We start from the raw sequence: 25,846 nt of genomic DNA, 5'->3' as shown, positions 1-25,846 counted from the left end.
TCAGAAACGGAAAATAATAATTATTTTCAAATAAAAACAACATCAAGCATACCATTTTGATCGTTGTATAGTGTCAGATTTTGGTAAAAAGGGGAAAAACGGATAAAATTAATCCGTTTTTGCTTTTTTTTTGCTCAAAAAAGCTTAGACCATTTCCTTTAAGGGCTTTGTGGTAACTTAAAAAAAATTAACTCAAAAAGCTAAGTTTTTGAGTTTAAATATTTTTTTACAAATGTCCCTTGCATCCCACTAATTGACCATAAAGCTCTTAAAGGAAATGGTTTAAGCTTTCTTTTGAGCAAAAAAACAACGTCCATTTAAAAACAAAAAGCGAAAAAAGAAGAGCCAAATATCGAAAAAAAATCTTATTCCTGTGTTAAAAAATATATTTTTTGATACATAACCCATTTAATGACTATAAAGCCCATAAAGGAAGTTGTATAAGCTTTCTTTTGAGCAAAAGAATGAAAGGAAATTAAAAAAGAAATAAATAAACAAAGTTTTGGAAACAGTGAAGAAATAGCTATCTAATCTCCTTTGGGCAATTTTTGTTAGAACCAATAGGTGAAAAGTTACACTCATTTAAAAAAAACCCTGAATGACCAAAATGTCCAACTTTGACGCGATATAGCTAAAAACTTGTGTTTGGCCTACTATCTAATAGTACTAACCTTGATGCAAATTTCATCCAAATGGATTTTTTGAGTTGGGTTACTTGGCACGAAATTGCTGCGCTTCAGTTTTACATTAAAGTATTAGTAAAACTCGCAAATGATGATTATTTTGACAAATTTTGTGCATCATCCATGATGTGCATTGACAAAACGTGTTTAGATAAAAGTGGTGTTTTTTTTAGCATACAAGAACATTTTATATACATTTATCATCACAATAAACGTAATTAAATAAAACCACAAAAATTAAAGAAAAATAATGTTTACAAAATTTTTAAAATTTTTTCATGTCCCTCCGATTTTATATTTCTAAATAACAAAAATCTTAATTTTCTCAATAATTCAAATTATTTTCTATATAAATGCGAATGTGCCTCGCCAAAAACTGATACGCACTGTGGTTGTCGTACCTCCTCTCAAAAAATAGAAGTCTTAAGATAACACGTATGTATTTTGTGTAAAAGTCATAACAGTTACGGTCCCTCATATATGTAAATATAAATCCATACATAAAGTGGTTACAGTTTGGCAACTACAAAATTTTCATGTATTTCGTATTTTCTTTGAGCGGTAAAATACAACAGCACTACCTTATTGCCAATACTGACTGTCCTTTCTAAAATGGTTTGGTTCGTTATTTTTACTAAAATTATTTTAATTTATTTATTTTATTTTATATAAGCGTATAATATTATCTAAAATATGTAGAATTATCGTGATTTACTAAAAATTCCGTGATATAGCACAAATTCTTCTCTAGACCGATTTGAATAATTCTTTTGGATTTTAATTTTGGAAGATTACTAAGAGGCGTGGATAGATTTCTTAATTTCTCTTTTATGTACTGAACAAAATAATCGGTATCAAAATTTACTAAATATTAGTTCAAAACTAGATTTGTAGGTTTCCCGGTTTATACATAGTTCCCCGATCTAGTTCAGTCCTAAATTTATTAAATATTTAATGTTTTTTAATCTGTTTTTTACAATATTTTTTAAGTGTACACTAAATTTTGAAATTAAAAGTAAATTTTGTTTACTGAGAAAAAGAGGCAATCATTTTTAAATCTGCAACTGACATAAACTAAATTCTGTAGTTAACTTCTTGTCCAAAAGATCTGTTATAGTCTTATAACTAACATTTACTAGCATTTTTTAAGTCAATTGCATTTTTTTATTAATATATTTTTTTTTTTAAATGTCACCTTAATATTTCCAATTAAATTGATCTAAAAGATAAGTTCACCAATATCTCACTATATATTAATAAACTACTCACTGCGGAAACTTTTTTGATCATCGCGAATTTGGTTTAAAAACCTCTATAATATATGAAAGCCTCGATGTTTTGCAAAAAAGATTAGGCAACCAAATTATCGTTGTCAATTGAAATTGCAAAAAAAAAATCTTACTTTGATTTTATGTTGATTATATAAGGGCATCTATAAAAGTCGTACAAATATACGTTTTGCCTTTTACCATTATTGGCTTAAGTTAATTGTCTGTTGCAACCTGCTGGGTACAATTTGCAATAAAAGTGTCAATGTGTCAGACAATCAGAAAAAAACTACACAAAAGCTCACCTGCATCAGTAAATATACTTCATACTAACTAGTTCTCTAATTTTGAAACATGCATGTACATGTATTTATGTACATATGTATGTTCATTAAGGTTGCCTTAAAATGAAAATTACTGATGATGAAATGAAATAGATTTTTGGAAACTAGAAAAAATAATTTCGGTGTATTTGTATGAAATTTAATATGTAATCGGGTGTCCCGTGAAAAATAAAAAACAACAGGACCATTCGAAAAAAAATATGTTTCTCTTGTTCTGTACATTAATGCGCATCGATTGAGAGTTATTCCTACATGAAATTTTTAAAAAAGCTGTTCCTCGGGACACCCTAATATGTAATAATTTCAATTATTTAAGTTTAATAATTCTAAATATGTATGTAAAAACTTTAAGAACCAACAATTTTTCCGAAAAAATAATTTTTTTTTGATACTTTTATAATTCCACATAAATATTTGATTCAACATTGAAAGCATATAATACCAATTTTTTGCATGAAAAATTAAAAAAAAATCATGGACACCTTAAGAAAGGACCTTTCTATCACTTGCTCCAGCTGACCAAATATTGACATTAGGACAAAAATTGTACCTTAGAATGAAATAAATTTTTATTTTCAGAGGAAATATCGCAATATCCTTTTAGGGCCCACACTAATATACATTTTCTATTCAAACCTACTGACCTGAGTAATTATAATTAAGTAGAAAAATAGATTGTGTTTGTATAAAAAATGTAATTAATTATGGATATTTGTTACAGAAATGAGAATAAAAAAACATGGTGTCACACAGAAGCATAGCCATATACATTTTTTCACTAAAAAATCCTGAAATTTAATTGAACCTAACTCCGTTCATTTATTTTCCCAGCAATTACTCGCAATGAGAGAGTAAAATAGAAATTCACAAAATTACTCCCTAAAATCCTCAAAAATAGAAAAGAAGTAAATGAACGCTTTACCAGTAAAAACTTTTAAGTAAACAAATGTATAATTTTAGATTCGGTATTTTGTTTTGAAATTAGAATTAAAGCTTCCAAAATAAGCTTAGTACCCTTTTCAACAATTTTCCAAAACTTCATAAAAAATGTTAATGAAAATTATATGGAATAATGTTGCGAAAGTATTATTATGGTTGTATTGCTGAAAAATATTTGACATGTTTCTAACAACATTCTAGCAACATTTTTTCAATTGTGTGAAATAGTACATAGATTTTAGTTATTTCATCTGAAATTTCTAAAAAAAAGTTTATTTACAAATCTTAAATTGTTGGAATCCTTTATAATTTCTATTTAAAACCAACGTATTTATAAAACCGAATTAGTGAATTGCTATCTATTTAGCAAACATAAAAATGTCAGTATTGAAATCATCTATAAAAAAATAAAATAAGTGGAAAAAAGTTATCTGGGATTGATCTGTATCTGGTGAACAAAATATCATCTTTTATCTCCGACACCTTATTAGTTTACTGAAGTTAGTATAAATAACTTCAAAATAATAATAAATCTTCACATATGGCAACACTGTGAAAAAGTATCCAATGTTAAAAATCTATGATGCTCAACTAAATACACAGACGATGGTCACGATGATGTCGATGTTGACATGAAAAAATTTCTTGACTTTTGACCGTAAAGTGTTTTTATAGATGTTTTTTTCTTTAGTTCGCTTTTCACTACTTCTTCATTAGCATTTTAACTCATTATTTTAACACGATGATGACATTGGAGGCAAGTACTTACCATGCTCGCTTACAAATCACTACTTAAATAAGTACTTACAATAAAGACAAAAAAATTGCTTCTTTTTCGATATTTCACTGTCATATATACAATACCACCAAAAACAGTTGCTAGGGTGCGATGCAATAGAAGCAAGCTTAAGCCATTTCCTTTAAGAGCTTTGTAGACACTTAAATGAAACGTATTTTCAAATAGTATTAGTAAGTAATCATTTCATGTGGCTATTAATTTTTTGGTTAATTAAGTGGTTTTGAACTACTTTAGAAACTAAAAATCCAAATTTTGAAAGGCCATACAAAAGGAGAAAGAGCTAAACGAGATACTCAACCTGTATTTTAGCGACTTTATCTATTACAAATACAGAATTTTTACATAGGACCAATTCTCATAAAATTTGATAGATAGATTAGGTTCCTATACAACTTTTTTGTGTCGAATTTCATTGCTATACAAGCATTTTTAAGTAATTTTCTGGAGGGAACCGAATATGGGAGCTAGGGTTAATAATGAACCAATTCTCATGGCGATTGCTTCAAAATTAACGTATTTATGAGTATTTAAGCAAATTTTTGGGTGGTCACTTGTAACGGGGCTAGGAGAAAGCTTTAACCTATATTGCCCATTGTCAGCGTCAATCCCGAAGAAGAAATTTTTTAATGAAAAGGCATAGCGCATGTTATTCCATATTTTAGAAATTCTGTAAAAAGCTAAATTTCTGAATTGTATAAAATACCATTCTTCCATAGTGCATAAGCAATTTACATATAAAATGCCACAAAAATAAATGTTTATCACTATTATAGTTTTGACGTTTCCATAACTTCTCATCAACGAACCATTGTTTAATTATTTAAAGTTTACATTAATTTAATTGCCCCATAGGAGATCATTTTCGATACATGCTGAAAAGAAATCAATTTAATTCCAAATTGAAAAACATCAGAATTTTATTTACATGTAAAAAAGATCTGTATCAATTTTTTAAAGTGTGACTATAAAATGGAAATAAAACCAAATAATATACTTATTATGTTGAGTGTCATAATACATTTAATTCGCAATTAATGTAAACAATTAATTAATATTATATTGAATAATTATGACACGTTATTGCCCGTCTATGAAGATTTTTATTTTCATGCATACAGTTATTATTTTTTATTAATTCAACTGTGCTCTTGAACATATGTATGTATGCATACATACGGGGGATTTCATGTCAAATGACCCTGAAACTGATGTTTCCCGATCGAGATGAAATTTTCACCTAACATTAGTGCTATTGGATAGTAGATTAGACACAATTTTTCTACAAGATCGGTCAAAATTTTCTGAGTTACAGTGGGTCAAAGTAAGACATTTTGCCAAAGATGTGTTACTTTACTATTTCTTATCTATTTAACATATTACTATTGTTCTTATCAACATTTTTTCAAACAAAAAATATTTAAAAATATAGAAAAAGTTTGGACTTTTTTTTTGGAAAATTTCAACGTTTTGCATGTGATTATATTTTAAAAAAAGTCGGCCAAAGTATAAAAAATGTTTAAGTTTTAATTTTCAAATGGCTATATCTTAAAAAATATTAAGCGACATGGCCACGCATCAAATTTGTTGACTCAAACGGTAAGTTTTTTAATTGTGTTAGTAAAAAAACTCACATGTATATATGCGGTGTGAGTATTTTTACTAATACAATTTAAAAACTTACCGTTTGAGTCAACCAAATTGTATGTGTCGCCAAGGCGCTTAAGATATTAATCTCGCTGAGCATTTTTAAAATATATAAAAATCGTTCAAATCGGAAGGGAAGGAAAGAAATAAGAATGTATATATAACTATATATAGAAAAAGCAAAGTTTTTAAGTTTAAATTCCCCATATGTATAATTTAACAGATATTTTTAAAATAATTTCCATATACATAAATACATTTACGTATTATATTATTTGGATTATCAGATAAAAGTAGTTCAGACTATGAGAATTTACGTACGACTTTACGTATGGAAAATCAAATGAAATTTCATTCGTATTAAAAAAAAAAACAGGATAAGAGTCGTATTATTTATATTTTTTGGTGTTTACACTATTGGTATAACACAATAACAAAGTAAGATAAAAATACGTCCCTGATCTAATGTGACTTGCTTGTTTTCTTAATCATTTGAAAAAAATGGTATGGCTCTTTTCAGTGTCAAATTTTCCCACCGTATTTTCTCTCAATGTGTGTTGGTTTCATTACATTTTGATAGATCATATTTCTTGTGATATAATGTAAACTGGCTTTAAATACATACATACATATGTATATGCATATGTATGTATGTATATTATTCATTATAATTGAAAAATCATAAATGGGTTATTTTATAAATTAAAATGATTAAGCGTGATACCAGCGACTATTGCTCTCTTTATAATGTTAATTCGTTAGGATGATTTAAATTTTTTTATTATTTCGTTTTAACAAAATAAAATATTTATTTTGGAGATTTATAGGACGCCGTGCGAAATTATTAAATAATTTTAAAATCAAATTCAATTTCCTTAATGTTATTTTAAATATTGTCTTTTTTGTAGTAAACTAGATATACAATGTGCTTTGTTACCCTAAAGTCATTTTTCTCCCAAATGTTCAAATAGATATTAAAATTCTTTGTACAAAATTTCAAGAATCTGGATCCAATAGTTTAATAAACGAATTTTTTAAATTACTTTTAATATAATAATTGTTATACTCAATCCGTATGGGAGTAACCAAGATCCTCTTATAAAAGTCCGTTCATTTTTATCCCAAACTTTCACATGGATGTTAAAAGTCTTTGTGCAAAATTTGATGATTCTATCTCAGAAGTTTTCCGGATAAACCAATTTTAATATTTAGTTCATATGGGAGGTGTCACGCCCCCTTCTTCTAGTCCGCCCATTTTACGACCTAAACATTCATGTTGATACTAAAGTGCCTCCGAAAAAACGTTGACTTTGACTGCGTGCAGTAGAACAGTATTCAGCATTTCGCAAAAATCAAGTGCGAATTTTAATATATTGGTGTGTTGGTAATAGGATGATATCAAAAAATAAATTATATTCATTGTTCCAAAATTTTAATTTCGCACAGCAATTTTCCAGGTAGTTTTGTATGCGAAATCAACTAGATTTGGCTCGAAATCTCAGAAGTGGATGTCTATCAGTTGATACCTAACTCAGTCATCATTTGTTACCCAAATCTAAGAATGTTGGTAGAAGTTTTGTATAAGTATTGGAGCACCAAGCCCACATAGTTGCATAAAATCGTATTTAAAAATATAAAATGTATAAAAAAATATATAAAGTTTAAACTTCTATTTTCACAGATTTTTACATTTGTTTTGGTCTACATCTGATCTGCAAATATTTGATAAATATATTTTTTGGACTTAAAAAAATTAAGTTTATTTTTGATTTTTTTTATTCTCCATAACAAAATTCAAAACTCTATTTTTCAGATTTAATTCCAACAATCAAAAATTAATTGTCGAAAAAAAATAAAAAAATATATATTTTTTTATTAAAAAATATCTAGACATTGAGAAAATGTCTCACTTGGATATGGTATAATTTAATTAAATAAGTACATAATACACATATTTATGTATATTTCAAACATAATCCACACCAATCCACTCCTGTATTGTGTTTTTTTGCTTCTCAATTTGATCGCCCATTTCTTGTGTCATTCGAAATTGTATTAAAATTAAAAGATAGTTAAATATTTGTGAATAAACCTAAATGAAATATATAGAAAAATACAAACGATTAATAAGTTTAAACATAAAAGCAAGCATTATACCTCTTCCAATATATTGCATTTGAAGACATTCTAATTTCGTTAAGTGGATAAAAAAATAAATCGAGTTTGAAGCATTTTTGACCTTGCAGTACGTCATTATTTCACCACGTTTTACATTAACCAAAAGAATATGATATAAGGAGGGTACTATTGATTTTGGTAGCGATCATAAGTTAATATACTACTTAGTATGTTTAACGTGTTATTGTAATTTCATTAGAATATTTCCCAAAATATGTTGATTTTTGCAATATTTCTAATTAAGGCGGATTGAGAATCTTAACTAACTATCTCGGAAATTTCTAATAACTAAAGTTTTTTAGGTATGTTTATATTTATGTATGTATACAAATTGCATTGAATTTTTTATTGTTTAAATGAAAACTTAGAATTTATTTTTAAAATGTTTGCATAAACTGAAAAAATCATATTTTCCCTCGTAAAAGCATCTATAACTTTCAGAACCGTTGGGGCACCAGTTAACTTGGTCCTATCGTCCCAATTAAAGGATTTTTAAATCAGCGGGTCCATAAACAATGATTAGAGTGTCCCGAGGAATAGCCTTTTTAAGAATTTCATGTAGGAATACCTCTCAATCGATGGGAATTAATGTACTGAATACCAAAAAAATAAAAAATATTGTTTTTTCGAATGGTCCTCAGTTCCCTACCAGCGATTGAAAATCCTGACCTCAGTATAATTTGTGAAAAATAAAGTATTTTCGATTATTTTAAAATGGGTCTCAAAAATTCCGTAATTTTGAGCTGATTAAGATTTTGTAGAGTATTTTTGGTCCACAAAATGATTTTTAGTGGGTTGGAGAGGCATATTGTTTTCACTTTTTATCGAAATGGGTGTCAAAATTGTCGTAATTTTTAGCTCATACAGAAAAATATTTAAAAAATTGTTTTGCATTTGGTTTAGTCCATTTTATAATTTTAAAATTTTTTTTTAATGTTATATGCCCCTTATAATACAATAAAAGTCGTTTTGCGGACCAAAAATACACTAACAAAAATTGTAATTATTTTTCCCGCGATAAGCTCAAAATTATGGAATTTTTGAGACCCATTTCGAAAAGATTGCAAAAAATATTTTTTGAGCACATTGTACTGAGATCATGATTTTCAATCGCTGGTAGGGAAGTGAGGGCGTTTTCAAAAAAATTATTTTTTATTTTTCTCGTATTTAGTACATTAATACGCTGGTTTGAGAGGTATTCCTCCAAAAAAGTTGTCCACGGGACATCCTAATGCATATGCATAAGATCCGAAATATATTCACAGTTCTGGAAAAACATGAGTTTCTCCATTGCTTACTCTTATTTCGCACGAATTAATGAAGTTCATTACGGTCTTTTTTATGATGACTTTATAACAAATTCGAAATCATCAGTCAGCTTGAGTTCTTTTCCAAAAATAATTTTTTTAGGTGTTCGAGAGGTGGAGTCGTGAACGGTCGTTCGGTAGGCCAGCAGAAATTTTGGTTTGTGTTCATCCCAGTCCTTCTGATATTTGCCAGTGTTGCCAACTTAGTGCTTTTAGCACTATTTGCGGTGCTTTTTGATGTACCTAACGCGGACAATTTTTCTCATGGTGCCTTTTTTTAAAAAGGCACTATAGTGGTGCTTTTCTAATTTTATGACAGTGCATTTAGTGCTTTTTGTAATATTTTAAATCTTATTTTGTGATTTTCAGGAATTAATTAAGTAAATTAATCTTTAACATTAAGTAAATTAATCTTTAACATTAACATTATAGAGAAAATGTTAAGAAAACTGATAATTTTTGATCACTTTATGTGTACAACTTTTTGTTGGAACCGTTTAATAGTCCATACTCAGGGTCTAAATTTTACTTAAAAAACTGTTTTAAATTTTAGAAACCTAACATAACTCTTTGACGTAAATGGGGCACTGTTATTCCAAAGTTTGTTTTTGCATTTATTTAAATTAACTCGTTATTTTTTAAAACCTTTTTGGTGTTCTGCAAATCGAATTTTTATTTGAACGCAAAATTCAGAAAAATAAACATATTTAAATGAAAAAGAGTTTAAAATTCCCATAGCATTTATATTTAGTTACAATTGTATTAAAAAAACGCAAAAAATAATTATTTAATTTATTAGAATAAAATTAAATTCGATTTACTTTCGACTAGATTTGTGTACTCGGTTTTAAAACGAGAAAAATTATGAGAACTCGTTTTTAAACAAGAAATTTGCTCGGATTCGGTTTACAGAACAGACAGGAATATGTATTTCTTTGTATTTTTAAACATCAGGGCAGATGACTGGTTTGAAGTGGTTTTATTTAGAGAAATATATATTTTGAAAAAAAATATTTCATAAGTTTTGTACAATTTTACAATTTGGGTGTGGATGCATCGGTAGGCGGAAAATCGGTTATCGGAATATTTTTTTGAAAAATAATTTAATAATTTGAATAACATAGAACGCAAAACCATTGGAAATCAAAGGAAGCACATAAAAGTGTGTGCCGTTCATTTGGATATTTTGAAGTTTTTTTCTTTTCAGTTCTTTTATATTTGACATAATAAGGAAGTTAACGGTTGTATCATGAGGGATTTGAAAACTTAAACTTTAGTATGAAGCATGTTTTGTAGCTCTCAGTTCAAAAAAAAAATTTTGGAGTATGCCAGTCTTGTAGTAAATGAGCAATATGATGTGCAATTTTTATTAAAATTTATTTTATTTTACTAAAAAAAACGTTAGTGTTTTTTTACCCCTTTTTAATTTTTTCGCGCGCGTTTTGCTTGACCAATGTTGGCAACACTGATATTTGCTAAACACTTTTCTCAAATATTCCTCCAGTGTGTGACCATGCCATCGGATTGAGGTATAGTGGAGTTGTTCTGTTTTTTTTATCCCCTATAAATCTCACATTTCCTTGAATACGGCGCATTTAAAATTTCTGCCCTAGTCAGAGTGTAACTCTATTGGAACACCATAACGACATATCCAATTGTTCACAAATACGCCTACATGAACATTTTTATTCTACTGTCTATATGCTGTCTGTTAATTACAATATTGGTTGAGGTAAATTAACAATTAACCTTACTTACCACCGCTATAATTTGTTTATTGAAAATCATAGTGCCACAGAAAAACTCAATAGTATTGTCTTTGCGCCACAGTAAACATGAGGAAACCATTTGACGCACTTCAGTGTTGTGAGGAAACCAACATTCTGTGTCCATAATAATTTTAAAGCATTTTTTACCCTGAAATATCATAAACATGTACATATTTATTAAACACAGTATAACTTTTCAAAGTTTACACTCTGTTACAAAACTACTTTTGAAAAAATTGAGTTTGTCTTCCAACTTCCTCTTAAAAAAGTCGGGTTGAAGAATTTTAAATAAAAATGTTTAAGTCCGGCAACAATTAATCCGTTTGTTTTTGGATAACTACCGGATAAAAATTCAAAATATAGTCGTATACATCAAGATCTACAAATATGCTCTGGCTCACATGGTGAGTTATTTTCACTGTCGCATCGTGTCTAATGGACTAAGTCATATGCATAAGTATGTAATATTTCAATTTAATTTAAAATACAAACCTCACGAATTGCTTTGTCACAATATATGGGCGCTATGGTCATCTTATAGAGGGGCAGAATCATGCAAACGGCCACATACCAAATCAAAGTATTCTCCCTGTGAGTGTTCTTTGAGGAGCCACCAAATATTAAATAAAACTCGCTTGTCGTCAAAGTAAAATCATGTAACAGAGTCGATGCTAAGCACACGGCATACACCTTGTTTATATGACGTATACAGACATGATACTCTTGCACAAGGGAGATGAGGCTACGCAAGCAATCTACCTGTTGGGGTGCACTTAATCTCGAAGAACACACAACATGCTTGGACAGCAATTTTTGCAAAAGACGGAAACGAATGCTTAATATCTCGGCCATATTCATTTGGGCATAACAATTCATGTGGGGACCACCGGTCACTGCCGTATAAGCTAGTCCAGCTAATAGGTTTACTACAAATTCCTGGCCATGTGATGCTCGTGAAACTGCTAGTACGATTACAGTCATATAAATGACGGCTACAGAGAACAAGAGCAAGACATGCTTCCTCATTAATTTCTCGTAATTCAGTTTGCAGGGAAATTCCTTTAAGAGTTTTTCATCCAAGTGCTGAATGCGTGCATACAGTTGCAAGTTCGCGTCCATGTTCGACAACATGCTGATGACAGTTGTAAGATACATGAACGTGGACATGCCTATCTCCAGGTATATTATGGATTTTATCAGGCTATCTAGATTTTCAACTTGAGGATCTCGTAGTTTGACATACATGCAGCCCATGAGGCTGCCCAAATACCAACACACGGCTAGCCATGTAATGAACAGAGATTTACGATTGTATTGGAAACGATCTCCTTGTTTCGTAAATCCACTGCATCCCAAACTGAATAAAATGAAACAAAACACTTTGCAGCAGTCATAAATTGTATTCGGATTCGAGAAAAATCTTCTTAATACCGCCATAATACCCTCTCACCAAAGCATACTGTTACAAATTATGTTGAACGAATGAACAAATGTACAAATGTATGATATGTGGATTTTTTGTTCTCGTATAAATGACAATGAGTTTTAATTGTCGTGACCACTGAAACCCGACTAAATTTCATTTATTGTTGCTCGTAATTTAATGCTTCCCAAATGTTGCAATGTCGACTTTTCTAACACAGATTGTGTGTTTGGGAGTACATATACTATTTATTTAAGTCAGCGTGCATATGCCAGATTGTTTGGTTGCGTTAGAGATTACAGTGTGATTAAATTGGCATTACGATATTTGATGGCCCCTAAGTATTTACATATTTTAATTTTGTTTACTGGAAATTAAAGCCAAAGTATGTACGTATCGCTCATTTACTACAAGACTGGCATAATCCAAAATTCGGTGTTTTTGAACTGAGAGCTACAAAACACGTCACTATGGTTCAAACTACCAGTTTTCCTGTACGAAATAAAAATTTTGGAACAGTGAATATAATTTATGTTTTGATATCATATTACCAATACGCCAATATATCCAAATTCGCAATTGATTTTTGCGAAATATTAAACGCAGTTAAAGTCATCATTCAAAACATTTTAAAATTTGGAAAGCGAACACTTAGAGGTGTCAGTAGTTCATATATATTCTTGTAAATGCTTGGAAATAATATCCCTTTACTTCAAAAAGACAATATTTAAAATAATCTAAAAGAAATTGAATTTGATTTTTATTGAAAAGTCGTTCCAAAATGAAAAAAGGTGTATTATATAAGTCCTCTTAATTGTAGTAAATGGGTTAATGGCCATAAAGGGTTAATTTTCTCTTCAATTTGTTCTAATATACCTATTTATCCCTTTGCTTTAAAGAGTTTTATTATTTTGTCGTTATTAATTTCGTACAGAAAATGTGATGATTTGAACCAATGTGAATGCGTCCCTAAAAAAGTCTTTCATATACATAGTTTATCAAATTTTAAATATTTGTGTTTTTTGTGGAAAACGTAAAAACTAAAATTAATATTTTCATGTTTAAATTTTAATGAGAAACATATTAACCTAATTTTGATTTTCCTTGATTTGTTTAAAATTTACTTAAAAAAAGTAAAATGTCATAAACATTTAATGCCATTTTTCTCGAAACTACTTTTTTTGGTTATAACAGTTTTGTAGTAAATGAGAATATGTTTTTTTTTGGATTTAAATGTGTATGTGTTTTGGCGTTTACAACCCTAATTGTTAATTACGTTAATGGGTTATTATGATAGTATCGATTACTGCTTTTGACTGGATTTTCAAATTTACACATTATTTTTTTATTTTGATTAAAATGAAGTGTTTGATTATTATCTGGAAAGTTCTGAGGATATTTTCAGTTAAAAATGGTAAGATTATATGTATCGGTTCAAATTCCTGTTGTTAAAATTGTTATGTACATTAGGGTAGCCCCAAAATCGAAATTTCTGATGTTCCCATGAAAATTTAGTTCATTCCACCATTTCTCAAAATCTTTATCCTGACGTCAATATTTGGCGAGCTGGATCAAAGGATAAAAAGCTCATTTTTTAAGGTTTTTATGATTTTTATCATATTTCTTGCAAATAAACCATATGCAAATTTGGTATCATATTTCAATGACATAACACAATTTTGTATACAACTCCAAAATTATTACAAATGTCGATTTTTTCATTATAAACCTCAAATAATTTCACCGAAATGTTTTTTTTTTTTGTTTTTCAAAATTCGATATGTTTTTTTTATCTTACATAGATATACCGGTAATTTCCGATACTTTTTAACAAAAAAATCGTACAAATTTGATTTAGAATAGCTTTTAACGAGTACTATAGTTTTCTAACGAATTTTGATTATTTATTTATTTTTTTATTTATATTGTCGTTAAAAAGTAATGGTTTGGCTCTCGTTTATCAGATCTGACAGGATGAGAGTTGTATAAATTATCATTCACATTTTTATTTATTTTTGTATTTTGCAGCTGCTTTAGTGTGTTTAGTTTAGTATTTCTCCTGCGCGATTACGTATTTATCTGATGGAAATTAATTTAACTTGCAAGTATTTACATTTTTTACATATTAAAACCATAAATATGTCAACATTTCGCCTTTTGAATAACTAATAATGGAAAAGCCATTTAGTGGCATACATTTCCCCTGTTAAATTCTATTATTTTATGGTGAAGTAGAACGAATAAACCTCAAAAAAGAGGAAGGAAAGACAAGAGTATGTAAATAAAATATGTAGAGAGTTAGCAAATGGTAAACAGTACTCCTTGTTAAATGAATGCGACCCGATAACCACACCATTATCTTGTTTAGTTTTCTATGGGCTCAGTTAGTTAAATAGTCAGAGTAATATGCATATCGTTACCCTAATTTAATTGCTTCTTAAAGTTTTTTGCTCTTTAACTTATTAACTAATAAACATATCAAGATTTTTAAAAATATATTAGGATAGGATATTGTAGAAGAAAAATTTAAATCTTTGCTAACTAGTGAAAGATACTATAGACTTCCATAAACTACATTTGGGTAGTGATGTGTACTATAAGTTTTCCACATGGACCAATTTTTGGGTTCAATTAATTTCTGCACTTAAATATTATAAATTTGTTGTCCGGCATAACTTATGCTTATACGAAATGAAAAAGTATTTTATTTTCATAGAAGGGAAGTGTATTACGCGATTGTGCTGATGTTATTAACGCGGTTAAACATTCGTCGTAAACCTTAAGCATACTAATAGGCTTTGAGACATAATGTTAATGAACACGAAATATTTTTTTTACTCAGGAACGATTTGGTTGAAATCAGTATATTATTTCCCCATACAAAACGACCTTCCGTATATGTCTTCAAAGCTCATAATTATGTTAAATTTTTCGTTATCGTAATATAATAAATATTCAATTGAAATAAAATCCGACATAAACGATAAGCAATGATATTGTTATATTGTATTAAAACCATTTGAAATATACTCATAACTGATGTAGGATATCATCGACTATATTTTCTTACTTGTTTAATATTAAGTTGTGTTTACTTAGAGACAGTTACATATTTATTTTTATATTTTTCGTCTTCTTGGAATACTCGTTTCACTCCAATCAATTCACAGTCACTTGTTTTATGCCTCTGGCTGTCAATTTTTAATTAATGTCCCCCTTGTACATTAGAGTGTACCATGAAGACTTTTTGTAGGAATACCTCCCAAATGATGCGTATTAATGTACTGAATATAAGAAAAATAAACAATACATATATTTTTTAAAGGATCCTTAGTTCCCTTCTAAAAAAGCTTTTCGGGACAGCGTTTTAAAATTCCGACCTTAGATTATTTGTGAAACAAAATATATAAAATTTTTTTGATATGAAAAATTACCTAATTTTCAGCCGAATACGAGAAAAACGTGCTTTTTTCGAAATAGTTTCAAAATTTTTGTAATTTATACAAACAAATATTTTTTGACATTTGATTTGGCCCATTTCAGAATTCCTGAATTTAGAAAAATTGCTGTTTTTTTGGAACATATTGTAATGCGATCAAGATTTTGCTCATAGGAACATATGTACATACATATGTATGTTTGGCTGTCTGTTACACAGGCCAACGAAATCATGAAACCGAATCTGATATCCGTTTTTCTCTCTCACCAATAATTTTCTCGCAATATAGCATTTATTATTCAGTATATTTTATATAATTATAAAAATATATTTGCGTTTAAGATCATAACAAGGTTTTTCGATGTCATCATAACACGGTTCTTAATCGGTTGATAGCATAATAACATTTCATTATGGTTTCAGGAAAATTTCCCAATATTTATTACATAGCTTGAGTTTGACCTTTACAGTTTATGGGTTAACTTTATTCGATTTTACTAAAACTTCAGATGTATGTTACCCATTAAGTCTGAACTTTTAATTCTAATTAGGGCTAATTCTCAAAAATATTACCAAACAAGAAAGAGTTTTATATTCGGCTATGCCGAACCTTATATACCCTTCACCATGATGTGTTAAAAAGAAGTCAGTACGAATTTTATTGCAAAAAATCATGAAATACCATTTGTAAAATAAAAAGGTAACAGAAAGTTTTATAGATTTTCATTTACACGAAAAAGTACCAAAAATTCCTATTTTATAGGTTTTCATTTACTCCGAGACCTACATATATACAGTGTCTCTCATAAGTATTCGAATTTAGGTGAACTATGAAAAGAAACCAAATTTAATAATATATTTTGTGTGCAAAAAAAATAAATTAATTTGTTATATTGTCAAGACATTCCTTAGGTTTGATATCACGCTTTTTAAAACTTGAAAAATTTACATTTACATAAATTAAATTAGCTTTTTTTTTAAAAAGTCCATAAAATTGCCTCACAAAAGTATACGAATTTTTCCTATACTTCATATTTGATCATATTATACGAAACACAAATTTTAGAATCGAATGGTTTTTATGCTTTAAATTGTTTTAAAGGGTTACTATCAACCGAAATGATATATTTTTGGCCCATTTGGTCCAAAATTTTTGGGGATTTGTACCCTCTTTTTATGTAATATCATTCAAATGGCGATTTTTTTGCAATATTTGTAGTATTTTCTCTTTTTTCCAGAGATAAAAGCAAAATTTGATATTGGGATTTAATAGAACCCTTGGAGTAACTAAAAATAGTATTTTTTGTTACAATAATCTGTATTTGAACGATCCAAGATATATTATTGATATCATTATTCTGTCGCTAATTCAATATATTGGAACTTAAGTCCATTTTCTAATACTAGGGTCAAAAATTTTCGGGAAAGTTTTCTTGTATATATTCTTTTAGATATCAGCTTTTATATATTTTAAGTTTTCAATGTATTGTGGAAGTGTACAACTCCAAAACATGCCTCGAAGAAACACCATTCAATATGGTAGTATCATTATTTTTATGCACCAATGACCTCCAGGCTGCATGCCACTATATAATTATGGTCTAACTCAAAAATATCGATACCTGTTTAAATATTGATTACTATGATTAAAATAAACCCAAAATTTTGGACTTACAGTGTTATTGTAATGGGCAACATAAGCGTGAAAGTTACGAATAGTAAAAACTGAAATCTACTGTATAGGATGACGTTTTGTAAAGGCATGTTTTGGAATTGTATACCGATATAATGTATTGAAAATTTTAAATATATTAGTGCTAATATGTACATGAATGTATACTAGCCAACTTTGTCGGAAAATATCGACCCTAGTGGTACGAAAAGGGACTTAAGATCCATACAATTCAATTAGAAACAGAAGAACGATACCAAAAATACATCTTGGAACTTTTAAGTACAGATCCTTATAACAAAAATTATTATTTTTAGATACCTCAAGGGGTCTATTAAATTCCAATATTAAAGTTTGGTTTTATTTCTGCAAAAAAAGGAAAAAAAATTGCAAATATGGTCAAAAATCGCCATTTTAATGATATTACATGGAAAGATGGTACAAATGCTCCAAAATTGTGGAACAAATGGACCCAAAATATATAATTTCGGTTGATAGTAACCCCTTAATACAATTTTAAGCAAGAAACCACTCGATTACAATTTTTGTGTTTCGTATAATATGGTCATATATGAAATACAGGAAAAATTCGAATACTTTTGTGAGGCAATTTTATGGACTTTTTTTAAAAGAAAGTTAAATCAATTGAGGTAAATGTTATTTTTCCAAATTTTAAAGAGTGTGATATTATACCTTAGGACTCTCTAGACAATATAACAAATTTAATTATTCATTTCACACACAAAAAATATTATTAAATTATGTTTCTTTTCAAGGTACAACCAAATTCGAATACTTATGTGAGACACTGTACATGTTTCATGGCTTTGTTTTTATAAAAAAGCAATTACAAGAACAAAATTTACCGTACGATTCTGTGTGTTGTTGTTGTTTGTTTATTATTTGTGTCTCATCATGCACCAAAAATTTAAGTTGTTGTTGAAAATTTCAGAGGTTGTCCTGGATTTTTATTCATATTTCCTTTATTTATAAACCGATTTTGGTGATTTTAAATATGAAATTTTTCGAAAGCATGTCTGACAGAATTGTTGAAGATTTGGTATGCGAAGATATCTGGGGTTTTCATAAAACAGACATAAAGACGGACATAGTTTAATAAGGGTCGGAAAAATATATTATAGAAATAACATTATTATATTACAGATGTATATACCCTTCTCATGATGTCATTTTATTAGAATAATTGCCAAAATTGTGTTAAGTTTTTAATATTAAGTTTTAATATTTAATATTAATAAAAATCATATAAAATCAAGGGCCTGTAATGCGGACCCAGCACCACTAGTATTTAAAAAAATCATAATTATTACACAAATAACCTAAACCTGTATATTATAAAGTTTTCATTTTGAATATATGGACCCCGTTATCCAGTTTATTTTCAAAAAAAAAAAAAACACAATTTTTCAAATAATTTGATACCCGGATTTCTAAAGAAATTAAATTTTTGAATACTCTAGACGAGATGTTTTCAATTTTATTTGGTGCTTTGAAGAGGAAAAACGGTGCTGCATTTTCTTATTTTTTTTTTAAATTTCTATTTATGTACTTAACTTATTAATGTTGCTGTTGTTATTGCTTTTGTATTACAGCGGCACTGTCTAATGTTTAGAGATTGCTGTCCTGTTTCTGTCTGTGTTCATGTCCTTGTTCCGTTTGGTTTGATTCTCATTACGTTTACTTTACGTTCTGTCTGTTATTAGCATGAATTAATGAGCGAAATCATTTTTCTTGGTCATAAAATTTTTGTACAAAATGGAGAGAAATATGTAATAGATAAAAATGCACCACAACAGATACATTAACTTAAAGAAAAATGAAAATTTCATAAAAAGCTTCCAACCAACATTGTAAATGTGGAAACAGATAAATTTTCACAGAGTTTTTCTGTTACAGTTGGTTTTTCTTTATTATTTTCTATTTTTGTCTTTCTACATCTTATTATTTTCTTCCCTTCCCTTTCGAGAGGGACACAAAAGGAAGTGATAATTTTAATTAGCGGACACATTAGCGTTTATTTTCTATATACATACATATATATTAGGGGTATAACAATTTTTACAGTTTTTTATTATATCAAATCGGCCCTATCCATTCGACATAGAGAATAAAATTTGTAAATTTATGTGTAAAAGGTTTTAGAAAATCGATTTACCGCGGAAGGTTTTTGCACCAAAATGACCTGAGAAAAAGGATTTCGTTATTGAAATACTACTGACTACTACCACATAGTGATATGGCTTAATTTTGGTTATACTCTAATATATGTACATTAGGGTGGCCCCAAAATGGAAGTTGCTGATATTCCCACCGAAAATGAACATTTAGTTCATTCAAAGATACCATTTCTCAAAATTTTTGTCCTGACGTCAACATTTGGTGAGCTGGAGCAAAGGATCTAAAGGTCCTTTTTTAAGGTTTTTATGATTTTTATCATATTACTTGCAAATAAACCATATGCAAATTTAGTATCAGATCTTTGGGAGACGATTTCAATGACGTAACACAATTTTGTATACTACTCCAAAATTATTAATTTTTCGGAAAATTTGTAAGTTTTTTAAATTTTTACATAGAATTATTTAATGTAATTAATTGATATTAAGTATTGCATTATAAACCAGATTTAATTTTAATTGTGCCAGCTACATTTATCTGACGTACATAATATGCGCATTTTCATTATGGTTTCATTCTATTATAGATCATATTTTTTAGTTTAACTAAAATATGAACACAATTTGTCTTAGGCATCTACTTTCTTATTAACAAAACATAACAATTGCTTTGTTAATAACGGTTTGTATGTTGTTTTTTACATTATTTTGCAATGTTTTGGTAGCGTACTGTAAATTACAAATTCAAATGAACTTCGATCTAGATTTTGAAATATATATATATATATATATATATATATATATATATATATATATATATATATATATATATATATATATATATATATATATAATAAATTCATCTGTGTTAAAATCTAAAAAATCTGAAAATTTTCCGAAAAAATATAAAATTTCGATTACTTTTGCTGTTACACAAATTTCTGATATGCAATTTAAACGTCTCTCAAGGAACTTTCTAATGATACCAATATTTACATTTTGTATTTCAATACATACATTTTGAGTAATGGTATCTTAGAATAAATTAAACTTTAATTTTAGTTCGGAACATTGACACCTTATTTTCCTTCCATACAAACGGTGCCAGCCTAATGTACATGCATATGTAAGTGTGTTCGTGTCAGCAAGTGTGTATTTGGTACTTGGACTACTAGTGGTTATAATAGTGCTGATGATACCTATTGCAATTGTAACTATGGGAATGTGAAAATGTATAGCCCGCAATTTCTTTTACTGAAGAATATCTTTGTTTCACGAAAGCAAATTACAAAGTGATTAAATCGTAAACGAATTAAAAAAAATATTATTGAAAATGAAGGTGACTTGTTTTCCACGTCGCATTACTTCGTTTCGTGGCTGGTGTTCTTTTATCTCATTTTGCTTTAATTAAAAAAAATAACACTAATTAGATTGAAGAAATATTAAATAATATTTTTCCTTTCGGCTTCGTTTGCTTTGGAAGTTATGTCTCAATTAAATCTATTAAAATGTGCCAATTACGAACATTTTTTCTTGATTACATTTTTACTGTAAATATATTGAAAAGTCACGCGTAGCTTTTTGTATTAATTTTCAAGTAATTTTACACCTTAAACATTTATTTTAACTTTAGAACTTTCCGAATTCTAATCACATTTTAACTAATAAAATATGTATGTACTGCACATATACATATAACTGCCAATCATCCTCTTCTCTGTTGACCATATACTAAGCAGAACAAAGCTAAATATAAAAGCTCAACCAGAAACTAATCACTGTCAGCCGTCCCTTGATTGATTATAATCTTAAATTTGGGCCATAGTGATTTACAACTAATAATGATTTCACCAACTGCTTAAAATTATTTTAATTTAATTAAGTCTTAATGGTAAATCATAGAAAATCTTAATATCTTAATGAATTACATAAAATCGCACAATAGTATTTATTACTTCAAATTGTGTGTTATTAAGGCCATGATAAATATAAAGAGTAATGAGAAAATCCGAGCATCATTAGGTATGTTCGCGAACTTGATAATTTGTAACTATGCAAAAAAAAAAAAATAAATTTGGCAAATTTTAGAATAAACAATTTGTAAATTTCGGTAAGAGCCCTATTATAGAATTAGTTCTTTAATTTTTTTGTTGAATTTTATAATGTTTACATAAGACGAGAGTCACGTGCAACCCTCCAAATAGGAATTTCAAGTTTAAAATTATGTTAAATGTTCTAGTATCTCGACAATGGAATCGACAAAATTTTGTGCAAGTCTTGGTGACCATGGCACATTTTGTAATGATTGGCCCTCATTTGACCTCACATAAACACTTGTATCGCTATGAAATTCAACGTAAATAAATTTTATGTCAACATAAATTCATCCAACAAGTTCTATGAGGATTGGTTCATATTTGCACGTAGTCGCTATATAAAACCTCTTCCACAAAATTAGTTTTTCATCAATTAGTTCCTTAAATATATCAGAACCAGGGTAAAATTGAACGTAAAAGCTTTAGTACGAAAAATAAATCACATTAAAACTCATAACTGGTGTAGGGTATCAGATTGTCTGACCAACTACACTTTCTTAGTTCTTTGCAGATAGAGAGATATTTTTTGCTGGAAAGTACGCTAACATACCTAATGTCAGCAGATGTTGTTTGATTGATTATTGTCATTTCAGTTAACGCACACTTTGAATAATGTTTTTTTTTCTCTTTTTTGCAAAATCAAATAAGTGCAGTCCGTAAAAGGGTTGATTGCCATAAATTAGGGAAAAAAACAAAATGATAGTCTATCAAACATCTACACATTCAAATATGTATATCTATTAGTTATTTCAACGAATTACAACGAATTTGTTTATTGATTTTTTTGATAAATTAATATTTATCAGAATAAATGATAATTAAAAGCACTACATAGCACATAATTAAAAGCATTTCTTTGACATATATACTTTCTTAATTTAATATTTTTGTTCACGATATCCCGACAAATGGAATTGCTTTGTTTTTATAAAAAAACAAGTACAAGAACAAAATTTACCGTGTGTTGTTTTTTTTGTTCATACACAATAAATCTCGATTTTTGATGAAATTTTCAGAGATTGTCAGAGATTGAGATTATTTATGGACTTTTCGATTTTGCTGAGTTTACTGAAGCAACCACATATTACTACCAATCTTAACGATTTATTAGGGTATTAAAAAAACCGGCTTTAGTTTTTTCTTATTCGTGACGTTTATACTCATTGCGTGAAAAGTAAGTATTACTACAATGTAGTAACTACATATATCCAATACTCAAGAAAAAGCTGATTCTTGGAACATCCTAACTCTCTCTCAATGAATATATCCACAATATCCGTCATACTGTTGTGGCACATAAACCATTCACCTACGAGTTTGATTAAAAAACTCTACCATTATTATTTAATTTGATTCAATATTAAATAATTCAATTTAGTCAATATTGAGCCGTGGATTAAGCATAGTCATCGTGTCATCAATTATAAAGGAAATTATAGACGTCCAGCCACAAAATGTTTTTTAAATAATATTGAAAAATGTAAAATACTGCGATAACTACGACGACATCAGTCACACAATAAGTAAAACAAAAGGCAGTGTTATATTATTTTATTTATGCCATAAATTAATTTGGACGTTCATGATTTTTACATATTAAGTTCTTTAAGGTTTCAATATTGTTTGGTTTGGGTGAGTGGAAAATGTAAGGTAATAAGATAATAAATTTCCATTTTAGTAATAAATGTACTACATATTTTAAATAAAAATAATATTGTTCTCACAAAATGTGACACGTAATGTTTAAGCGCTTAACTCCAATGTGTTTCCATGCAGAAAAAACTGAATTGTGATTTCAATTACGAAAATCTTATTTTCAATTGAATAATTATAGTCGTAGTTAGTGACACATAAGAAAGGCTTGTTTATCGATTATCGAATATTTTAAAATTATAATGGCTTTATAACAATGTTAACAAAAACATTCAAAAGTGCATTTTATGTGAATTTGTGTGAATATCTCAGTAAAACGGAAATATATCTGTTAAATTTTCTTCAAAAATGCGAAAGTTAGAAAGGTTTTTAGTTGTACAGTATCGGTAGACCTTCTCATGGAAATGTCCATATGTATTTTAAATTGAATATTTTGAAAAATAATATTAATTCATTGAAATCATAATAATTTCAACAGTGTGAAATATCCACATTTTGGATTCCTTAAGTAGAATCTCTACGCGAGGAATTCCATATACAAATCATGTAATCTTTCATAACAAGTTCAAGCAGTAACAACTGCTCTTTGTCTTTCAAATCTATTTCGAATAACCAGTTCGGGACTGTAATTTGTGTATTTTTTTACTTTCTGTTGACAAGCTGACATACAAAACACTTTTTTCCAATTAGCATTCCTTTAGAAAATGTCAACATATGTACATATGTATGATAATATGGGCAACCAAAAACACTTCATCATTTTTGTTTTTTCCCTTTCAGGAGGAAAAATCCATTGCTAAAACTATACAAATTACAAAAACGACAATCTTTCTCCAGCCTAATTATTTATGTAGTAGTGAAACCACACCGTAATCAAACATTTATTTTTGTTCAAAATATATATGTATGTATACACATACATATGTACATCCCAGCAGTTCGGTCGGACAGTCCCGAACTACCTATTTAATGTACCACTTAGGGTTACTCCTAGCCACCGACTGTCGAAAATGCTATTTTAACATGTGCTGTCCTACGAGGAAGTTAATCGTCACCCCATAGATTACGAAGAGACAGACAAAAAGATCAAGTTTGTTTTTACAAAGGGGACACTAAAGTGACGATTATCTTCACTCTCGTTTACAAAGAGTACATCCGTGACGAAAAACGAATTAGAGCCAACCAGGTGGTAAGACGTTAGTGGAAATCACTGTCATTTTCTGATGCATAATACTATTGGATAGTAGGTCAGACACAGATCTTCAGCTCTATCGGTCAATAACAGCCGGAGTTGGAGTTAGCGCAAATTTCATCCAAATAGGAATACATCGATTTTAAAAGTTGGGTCACCTGACACGAAATTGCCCATATACATATGTATGTATTTGGTATTTGCTTCAAAAATTTTAAATAAATAATTTATTAAAATCAAAAGAAAAGTTAAAAGTTTAAAATTAAGATGAGGTTAAGTAATCATTGCAGTTTGCTGGCTATAAAATTACTAGATGATACAAACGAAGTAAAAAGACTGAATTGATATCATATATTGAACTTACCATTTCGACTACTTATTATCCTTTTGGAGAGATTGTAAATTAAAAAGAATTATTAAAGTATTATAAAAGTTTTACATTCTAAATTCTTGCTTTTCGTGGCCACTATGTATTATATGTATGTGAAATATTTAATTCTTTATTATACCTACTTGAATTATTTTTTTCTTTAAAATTAAATACATACCAGCGGCCGATTTTTTAGAGTTGTTCATAAAAATTAGAACTGAAAAATCGATAATTGGTTTAAAATAACTAACGTTCCTAGTCAGTCATGTACTATATCATTAACTTGAGATTGAAAAATAATCTTAAAAAAGTGTACTGGATTCCCCATATCCAACTGTACCTGTTACCTGATTTAAAGGTTTGACATGACATGGGTATGAAAAAGTTCGTAACAGATATCACAAATGGCTTTTGATTTTCTATCTCATAATTAATTCAGTAATGGCATTCGGCTGTCAACATGAAATGAAAAATAAATGCTTATTGCTTAAACTTTTTATTTGTGTTCATTTAGAAATGTATTTTTGTTTTTCTGAAATTTTGCCTTTGCTTCCAGATAAGTGTGAAACGGCAAAAAAAGGTAAAATATAATAAGTCAATAAGTAAGTCGAAGTATTATTTACTTCGTTAGTGATGGTATGAACTATAAAATTATTACTAGTATTACTAAAATTAAATATAAAGTTGAACATTTTACTATAATTACCTGTCATTTGAATAACCTGCAAATTTGTTTGTTTCCTTTGCATTTTAATGCATATTGCTGAAAGAGATGTCGAATCGAGATAAAGTCCGCATTAGCAGCATTTTTGGAGTAAAAATATATATTTTATTCTGAGATCTCTGATGTGATTTCATCTCATTACTTCATTCCATGCATAAAGACAACCAAATAGTTAAAATGACTCTGAATCAAGGATAGTAGGATAGGA

At 28.6% G+C, this 25,846-nt stretch overlaps 2 protein-coding genes across 2 annotated transcripts in view; one reads left to right on the top strand and one right to left on the bottom strand.

Moving 5' to 3' along the window:
* The window catches only part of LOC119604801, a 151,377-nt gene that overhangs the window by 4,822 nt on the left and 120,709 nt on the right, over nt 1-25,846 (top strand). The gene's annotated exons all lie outside the window — the stretch shown is intronic.
* On the bottom strand, nt 7,644-12,368 carry LOC119604797 (putative gustatory receptor 57a). The gene is made up of 3 exons (XM_037957651.1): nt 11,424-12,368; nt 10,921-11,079; nt 7,644-7,769 (listed from the first exon to the last, which is right to left on the bottom strand). Exons 1-3 carry the CDS (start codon nt 12,366-12,368, stop codon nt 7,644-7,646), a joined length of 1,230 nt encoding a protein of 409 aa, XP_037813579.1.

The sequence above is a fragment of the Lucilia sericata genome, unplaced genomic scaffold (assembly GCF_015586225.1).
Source record: "Lucilia sericata isolate MDLA Ls3-8-SP2 unplaced genomic scaffold, ASM1558622v1 Contig000433F_arrow, whole genome shotgun sequence".
Classification (NCBI taxonomy): domain Eukaryota; kingdom Metazoa; phylum Arthropoda; class Insecta; order Diptera; family Calliphoridae; genus Lucilia; species Lucilia sericata.
Note: the sequence above shows the minus strand (reverse complement) of the source record. Positions and strands in the feature narration are given on the sequence as shown.

What these genes read in the sequence shown, in the direction of transcription:
- LOC119604797 (XM_037957651.1), bottom strand. Translation starts at nt 12,368, where the DNA reads ATGGCGGTATTAAGAAGATTTTTCTCGAATCCGAATACAATTTATGAC. An exon ending in GTGACAAAGCAATTCGTGAG is followed by an intron (nt 11,080 to 11,423) that starts GTTTGTATTTTA and finishes ATGATATTTCAG; the next exon opens with GGTAAAAAATGCTTTAAAAT. An exon ending in ATAAACAAATTATAGCGGTG is followed by an intron (nt 7,770 to 10,920) that starts GTAAGTAAGGTT and finishes TATTTCATTTAG; the next exon opens with GTTTATTCACAAATATTTAA.